This window comes from Pecten maximus, chromosome 11 (assembly GCF_902652985.1).
Source record: "Pecten maximus chromosome 11, xPecMax1.1, whole genome shotgun sequence".
In the NCBI taxonomy this organism is placed as follows: Eukaryota; Metazoa; Mollusca; class Bivalvia; order Pectinida; family Pectinidae; genus Pecten; species Pecten maximus.
Window position 1 is genome coordinate 29816372 of NC_047025.1, and position 8444 is coordinate 29824815.

The 8444-nt window shown below is 40.3% G+C and overlaps 1 protein-coding gene across 6 annotated transcripts; it reads left to right on the forward strand.

The window, feature by feature from the left end:
* Positions 1-359: 359 nt before the first annotated feature.
* LOC117337633 (ileal sodium/bile acid cotransporter-like) lies at positions 360-7926 on the forward strand. 6 transcript variants are annotated; one of them, XM_033898709.1, is made up of 5 exons: positions 360-1137; positions 3870-4044; positions 4827-7162; positions 7202-7475; positions 7512-7926. In XM_033898709.1, the coding sequence occupies exons 1-3, from the start codon at positions 742-744 to the stop codon at positions 5480-5482; spliced, it is 1227 nt and encodes a 408-aa protein (XP_033754600.1). In that variant the 5' UTR covers positions 360-741; the 3' UTR covers positions 5483-7162; positions 7202-7475; positions 7512-7926. The 6 variants fall into 6 exon arrangements, with proteins under 6 accessions (XP_033754600.1, XP_033754601.1, XP_033754602.1 ...); XM_033898710.1 differs by having other exon boundaries at positions 7202-7345; positions 7421-7926; XM_033898711.1 differs by having other exon boundaries at positions 7202-7345; positions 7457-7926.
* Positions 7927-8444: the final 518 nt, after the last annotated feature.

An 8444-nucleotide genomic window follows, 5' to 3' on the forward strand; every position in this document is an offset into this window, starting at 1 on the left:
CGTCAGTGAATAACTAATTTCGTTTTGTGTAGAAAACATTTGTATGTATGTTTTCTGAATAACCTGTTTTTACGTGGTGGTGTCGACAATTGTACTCGGCAATAACTCTTAGATTTGTATCACACGTTCTGATATTAAACAAACTGCATCAACTTGAAGGTAAACGTGATCACCATACAGCGCACCTGTAAAAGAGCAATGTCTATTTTACAATGCGTAATCCCAGATGATGAAGGGTATCTCGACGGATATGATATAGACTATACGTACATGTCTACTGTCCTAGATAATAACCTCGCCGTATAACAAAGGCCACCGAGTGAGCTTGTTTGCAAACAAGTTTACGGGTAACTTTACTACAGTATAAACATATATACGGGTAGGCTAGGTCTAATCAGTCTTATATAGCCATGGACTACAAACTGGTGGTTCTCTGTCTGTCCGCGGTGACCACAGTATGTTACGGAGTTGGGCCCGAATATACCGTCCCGGGGGCGGGGACTGCAGACAATGGTACAGTCACCCCTGAAGGGTTTGATGCATTTTTCAGTTCCCCTTTGGAATTCTTTCTCTTTATGGACGAAGTGAAAACCGTGTCGATGTCATACAGACTTGTGTGTGATAACGTGACGGAGAAAGGTCCAGCTGTCATTCCGTAGTGAGGATCCCAGGAGATTCCTCGTCCTCTTTCCCAGAAGTGTACTGATTTCATGTGAAAATGCCACAGAAACTCTGGTTAGTATGAGCAACACGTCCCAAGTGACCACTCCAATATCACCATCGTCTTATAATGCGACTGACCAACTCACCGAATTAGTCCTATCTGATACGGTGAACCTACAACTGTCTGGCGTCCTGCTTGGACGCTCTGACTTGGTCATAAGCATTCGTCGGTCAAGTCCGGACAATGATGTCATAAGTGAAAATGGAACAGTCAGTATATTGTCGTTTCCATTCGTCGTCAATCGGAATATGACAGCTCTGGATCAAATTGTCCAGGTCATTGTATACATCTTCCTCATCTTCATCACACTGGCGTTTGGATGTAAGCTGGACTTAAAGGTGGTCAAGGAATCGATCAAGAAGCCGATAGCTGTGGGCATTGGGCTAGGCTGTCAGTACATTATCATGCCGCTTGTAAGTACAAATGAGGGTACATAATGTTTCGAAGGGCTATTAGGCACACATTGATAATGGATTTGGTCGAATAGATTCGGGAATTGCGTCCTCTATTTTTGAATTAGTTTTTTCATCATACATTTCCAGGATACGACACATACATTTCCAGGATGCAACAAACTCCATGTATGATAGTAAAATAAAATGTCCAAATATCTAGTAAAACACTCATTTTCCAATTTAACACTCAGTTTCAAAAACTTTTTAAAAAATCATCAATTATGGTACATCAACCACCGGATTAAATGTTAGGCCAAAATAAGTTCTATCAGATCACTGGACACTTCCGGAAGGCTGAACTTTCGGTCAATAAGACATTTCATTTCCTGCCTACTATGTAAGAAGATACAAGGAACACAATGTTATATTGTTATCTCGTGGTAGGTTTAATGACTTTTATTTTAATCGTGAAAATATGTACAGACATTACCTTTGTAGCATTTGTTAAGTATTGATCATATTAGGTTTTGAAATACTGCCGTCTACGTTATGTAGCCTTTAAGTATATGTTAATAAGGGTAATTTATATTCCTATCTTATCAAATATGCCTTTCACACATGTGTTTATATTTTGTAATTGTACCTATAACGTATGATGCTCGTTAAAGTTGACTACCCCCATGTGACTTTTCATCACTTCGATTTTCCCTATGCCCGAATTATATCCCACCGCTGAGCTGTTGTGTACTGTACCATGTGATCATGAAGTTCTACCATATCTATCAAAACATGCGGAGAGAAAAAAAACTCATGCATACAAATAAGGTGAAAACATCAAAATAAATTCAAACTATGTGTTTATTAATCTGGATGTCAAGATAAGGAGATGCCCTTAAAAATGTGTAAGCGTTTACCAGTTACTATTGTCTGTTGGGAGAACGATCTTTACCTACCGCCGTAAAACGTAACGTACACGATGTAACGTTACGCCAGGAGGACACCATCTACATTGTAAATACTGCATGGCCTCAGAAAAAAGGCACGGCTAAAAGTAAAATCGCTAGGGGTGCCAGATGATGAAATTAGAACCTTTTTGAGTCAATTATATATTTAAATTCAGAGTCAAAAATCACCTTTCTTGCACGATCAATTAGTATGATATGATACATGTCACGCAACCCACTTGTTATAAAAACAAATATACGCGACCTTGTGTGGGTTTATCTGTGACCTTGTGTTGGGCTATCTCAGCCTATCTGTGACCTTGTGTGGGACATTTTGATAGGGTATATTTACACTGTACCAGGTATATCTAGAACATGGAGTGTCCCGTATCACCTGTACTAATTCAATGAGGTTTTCCTATGGAAAGCGTTCCTAAAACTGGTACCCGACAGTCAATGAGTAACATAAGTATATCAAATATGGGGTTTACATTTGTTTCGACTGAATTTGATTTCTTTCTCGATTTCTAAACTTAAAGACGTTAAGAGGAGAGGATGTCAATTCAGGGGTTTTCAAATTAATCCGACAACTACTATAAATCACCCGTGGAGACAGAGCATGACCATGCTAGCAACATTAAGATGACGTTTCCGTTGACCGGAAGTTGCCATAATACATAATATGTAACAGTCAGATAACGTTTCCAATGACCTTGCGGAAGTTGACTTAACACCAGTGTTATACAACATTGAGATCCCCTTGAGCAGATACATGCATTAGTCATTAAAACGATTACAAACACTGAAGTAAACTTGTATTATACTATGACTCCCGTCCTTCTGTTCGCATCATCATACTGATTCAGTCTGACCCCAGAATGTTTTTTTATATCAGACTTGGTAACGTACCTCGAGCTGTACTTTTACAGCTAACCTCAAGGTTAAGTACATCCATGGATGTCACTTACGTCAGAAGGAACATGTGTTTCAGTCGCCATTGCCATTTAACATCCGGGGCTCAAACGCTCAGACCCTTTGGATATCGGCATGTTGAACGTATGTTTTACCCTAGCCCTATGTCTAGGTCGAGTAGTCACATCTTCGGCCAAGCGACCCACTTAGGGTGCATGAGAATACTGAATTTCACAACAATAATTGCTTGTCGTGGTAATAGCTATTACATTTCCCAGACATCTACATGTATGAGGGACTGTTAATATCACCTCCACAGTGATCATCCAGTTCTCTAAATTGTTATTGGTATCAAGAATGATACAAGAACACTTGTATGTGTATGTTCTTACAGTTGTACTGATATCATCAAAGATGTCAAATTTACAGTAATGAATTGAAAACAAATACTATATTGACAATCACGATAAATAGGAGACAGGAACACTTTGACAATTTACGAGGTTTTTGAGGTTGAAGCTGAGTTAGGTAGAAACAATCTGAGAATCAATTGCCCAACAATGGAAATTCGTCGTCCTTATCGATGCCTTTCTGTATTTTCATTAATACTGCACATCAGTTAAGTAAAAGTAAATAAGATCTGCAAAAATGTACATTTCAATCAAAATTTAACACAAAATTAGCCTATAAACTGAAGTGCTTCATGAGGGATAACGAGACAGCATTGCTTTCTGTGACATAAATCAATGCCTGTTATTTTGACATTTATATATTTCAAATTAATTTTTACACCTCACTACGACAAACTGTCAGAGATCGGTCGTCCGTCGTCCAGAGATACGCAATCGCAGCTAAATTTGAAAAATGTCTTAAATGTGTGAGTTTTTGTTCCAGCTAGGGTATGCCATCGCTAAACTTGTTGCGTCTGACCAACCTTCTGTGGCTCTGGGGATTTTCCTAGCAGGTACTTGCCCCGGAGGTGGGGCAAGCAACATATACTCCCACCTTCTGGATGGTGACCTGTCACTTTCCATCACAATGACTCTCGTCAGTACTGTGTGCGCCTTAGGTAAGTAGTACTATACTAGTCAGTACTATGTGCGCCTTAGGTAAGTTGTACCACACTCGTCAGTACTGTGTGCGCCTTAGGTAAGTTGTACAACACTCGTCAGTACTGTGGGCGCCTTAGGTAAGTCGTACAACACTCGTTAGTACTGTGGGCGCCTTCGGTAAGTAGTACTATACTCGTCAGTACTGTATGTGCCTTAGGTACTAAGTCGTATTACACTCTCAGTACTTTGGGCGCCTTAGATAAGTTGTACCACACTCGTCAGTACTATGGGCACCTTAGGTAAGTTGTACCACACTCGTCAGTACTGTGGGCGCCTTAGGTAAGTTCCACCACACTCGTCAGTACTGTGGGCGCCTTAGGTAAGTTGTACCACACTCGTCAGTACTGTAGGCGCCTTAGGTAAGTTGTACTATACTCATCAGTATTATGGGCGCCTTAGGTAAGTTGTACAACACTCGTCAGTACTGTGTGCGCCTTAGGTAAGTTGTACCACACTCGTCAGTACTATGGGCGCCTTAGGTAAGTTGTACCACACTCGTCAGTACTGTGTGCGCCTTAGGTAAGTTGTACCACACTCGTCAGTACTGTGTGCGCCTTAGGTAAGTTGTACCACACTCGTCAGTACTGAGGCAGTAAATCGGTTGAGTTTTCAAAGTAAATTATTTATGAATGTTGTATGATTACATGACCCCATGAACCAAGTTTTCATTGTTTCCTTAGTTGATTTCAGGAATTTAACTTCAAAGTAATCAAAACGTATTCATGTCAATATCTTGCAGGGCTCCTCCCACTGTGGGTGTATACGTTAGGTCAAGAATTTCTCGAAGACGAAAATAAAAAGCTGAATGTTCCATTTTTCAACATCTTCACCACCCTCCTCATTCTCATCATCCCACTCCTTACTGGTATCGGCATACAGTTCAAACTTCCGAAGATAAAGAAGTTCATCCTGAAGGTCGTCACCCCGGTAACCGTCGTAGGCGTTATTATTCTTCTATCAGTTGGAATATATTCAAACCTGTTCATATTCAAACTTTTCAACCCAAAAGTGATTCTCGCTGGTTGCCTTCTGCCGTATTTTGGTTACGTGATAGGAGGCATAATTGCGTTTATTCTGAGACAACCTTGGGTGAAAGTTAAGACAATAGCCATAGAAACCGGCATGCAGAATGCCGGTGTAGCTTTCATTATACTACTGTATGCCTTCCCACCCCCGGATGGACAGTTGGCAGCAGTCGCCCCAGCAGCCTCTGCGGTCATGACGCCACTTCCTCTTTTTGTGCTCACCGTTATATTTGGAATATACAAAAAATGTAATCCGGAAAAATATCAGAAAGTTGAACAGAAAGAGGAGGAATCGAAGGAACCTGAACTGGAAATCAATGGAAATATCACACTGGAAGCCATTGAAAAGGCAAGAGAGTCGAACGTTTAGTTGTACATGTATATCACGTTTGTTGTGTATTAATATTTCGGTAAACAGTACACTCATTCATCTTTAGTGAGTCGTATCAAGATATGTAAGTTACTATGGATTCTAAATATGTATTGAAAATATTTGCATTTGTTGAAAGCTGCATTATCCTACAAAGTGATGCACAAAATTGCTCGATGGTCGGGTGGCGCAGTGGTACATTATAACACATGTGCACTCGTCTTTTGCCTCTCTGACCATTGATCATCGGTTTGACCACATGGGTCTTCTCTCGGTACCCCAGCTTCCGCAGCGGGCTGAAGTTAGCAGCGGATTCGTTATTCGAATCCCCAATAACGAATAACGAATCCGCTGCTAACTTCAGCCCGCTAGCTTCCGCCGTCTTCCATCCGAGCCCACAGGTGTGATACGCAACAACAACAGGAGACAAATGATTCTACGTACATTGTATTTTTACATGTATTTTAATCTTCATATTGATGAAATGATTCGCGCGTTTGTTATGATGTCGGTCAACCTTCCTGAAAAATACAGCGAAATCATCAACATTGTGTGCCGCCATCTGTTGATCGATTACAGATTTCAAATGTTTCTATTACTCAATGAGATATCAATGTATTTCGACATAATACCATGAACTATCAAACATCCAATTCTGAAAACAATAATAATAGTTATTATAGACATCAATACAGGCAGTGGGGTCAGGGGAAAACTAGGTTATCTCGCATATTCGAGATAACCGACGATATTTTACATAGAATTTTACCCTCGGAATGTTTACTTCGAGTTAAGCAGAGTCTTCAATCATCAGAATTCGAGATAACAAAGTATGACTTTTATTTCGAAACAAAGACAAATATCACTGTAAACGTGGTTATTTTCGCGGGGTGTAATTTCGCGATTTCGATATGTAAACTATACGTGTTGGGGTAATTTTCGCGATCGGTCCACATTCGTTTGTAGTTCGAGATTTCGCAAATTGGTATCAAAATAATACGCGTGGGGGATCAAAAGGACTCCATGTAATTAGCATATATTTCCCCCTCGCGTAAATGTCCACGTTTACAGTATGTTCGCTTGGTTTGTATTGACGGACCAATTATAGGACAGCGTGTTAAAGTATGTTATTATATATTTTCAATATATATTTTATCAATTATACGGAAATACATACCAATTGGTAAATTATTATCAATTATAGATCTTTTGGTGAGGTCATTAAGGTGTTAATTAAACCTGGTAGAATCTAACATTGATTGAAGGCGAAGCCCGAGATTATAATTTTTAGATTCTTCTAGTTATATAGGTCGGTATAACACCATATTGACTCATTCAAAAGTTCTTTAAACTTGTTTGCAAAGAGATGGAAGCGCAATATATTTCTCTTGATAACAAGATCACGTGGACATTGTGATGTCACAGTGTTTATGACGTAACAAACACAATATTAACCCGGTGTTTCTAAAACTAGAAAGATAAGGTCAGTATAGCAGGTGACCAGGTTTCAGTCAATACGAATTGAGGAAAAACTTACATATGTACCATATATAATATATTACTATAGATTTGTACTTCTATGTATTATGAGTCAATATACGGCCTATCAATTGAGGAACATATGTAGAACTTATCCAAGTGATTTAAGTGTGAGGAATCTGAGGTGAAGGTTCAGGTGAGGTCAGATGTGATGACTGATCAGGTAGAGGATCGAGTGAGGTCAGATTTGATGACTGAGGTAGAGGATCGAGTGAGGTCAGATGTGATGACTGAGGTAGAGGATCGAGTGAGGTCAGATGTGATGACTGAGGTAGAGGATCGAGTGAGGTCAGATGTGATGACTGAGGTAGAGGATCGAGTGAGGTCAGATGTGATGACTGATCAGGTAGAGGATCGAGTGAGGCCGGATGTGATGACTGAGGTAGAGGATCGGGTGAGGTCAGATGTGATGACTGAGGTAGAGGATCGAGTGAGGTCAGATGTGATGACTGAGGTGAAGGTTCAGGTGCGGTCAGATGTGATGACTGAGGTAGAGGATCGGGTGAGGTCAGATGTGATGACTGAGGTAGAGGATCGAGTGAGGTCTGATGTGATGACTGAGGTAGAGGATCGAGTGAGGTCAGATGTGATGACTGAGGTAGAGGATCGAGTGAGGTCAGATGTGATGACTGAGGTAGAGGATCGAGTGAGGTCAGATGTGATGACTGAGGTAGAGGATCGAGTGAGGTCAGATGTGATGACTGAGGTAGAGGATCGAGTGAGGTCAGATGTGATGACTGAGGTAGAGGATCGGGTGAGGTTAGTTGTTATGTCTTTGTATAAATTCTATCAAAAGTGTTAATTATTCCTGATTAATAGATTATTGTTGGTAAATATGTTATCGGACCTTTATCTAATGTTGATATATATATATTTATACAAACAAATAAAAATCTAAACTCCGGTTTCATGCGTTTCTTTTGTTTTATTAGTCTAGATAAAGGTCCAATGTATCCGTTTGTTATCAGTAGCATGGAAGGGACAGGACCTCTGGACCTACATTAGTATATGTATGAGGATCCACCTCCACCTATCTATCACGTGATTTGTGGAGCTAATTATTTTGTCGGTTGCTGAACTTGTTTTTTCTCTTCATTGTTTAATGTTCTATATCAACAGCGTAAGTCATTAAATGACGGTCTCCCCTGTGTACAAGATACATACAGTTGTGGCATGTTCGTGTTTGTCTCCTTGTGACAGCGCGGAACTGATGACGACTTTATAGTGCTACCTCACTGAAGCGTACTGTCGAAGACATCCAACCCATCAGGATACTAAACCCGATAACATTATACATTCACAAAATACTGAGCGGCAACTACCGTTTGTAGACTCTGGTATGTCTCGGCCAGGAGACAGGGCCTAAAGCCTTCCTCATAGGGGCGAACGTTCAACTAAAGGCCAAAAACGAGGCAGTGTCAAG

Bases quoted from the DNA above. Each gene is read 5' to 3' on its own strand.
- LOC117337633 (XM_033898707.1), top strand. From the start codon at position 742: ATGAGCAACACGTCCCAAGTGACCACTCCAATATCACCATCGTCTTAT. The intron at 1,138-3,869 runs GTAAGTACAAAT...TTTTTGTTCCAG, and splicing joins AGTACATTATCATGCCGCTT to CTAGGGTATGCCATCGCTAA. The intron at 4,045-4,826 runs GTAAGTAGTACT...AATATCTTGCAG, and splicing joins CAGTACTGTGTGCGCCTTAG to GGCTCCTCCCACTGTGGGTG.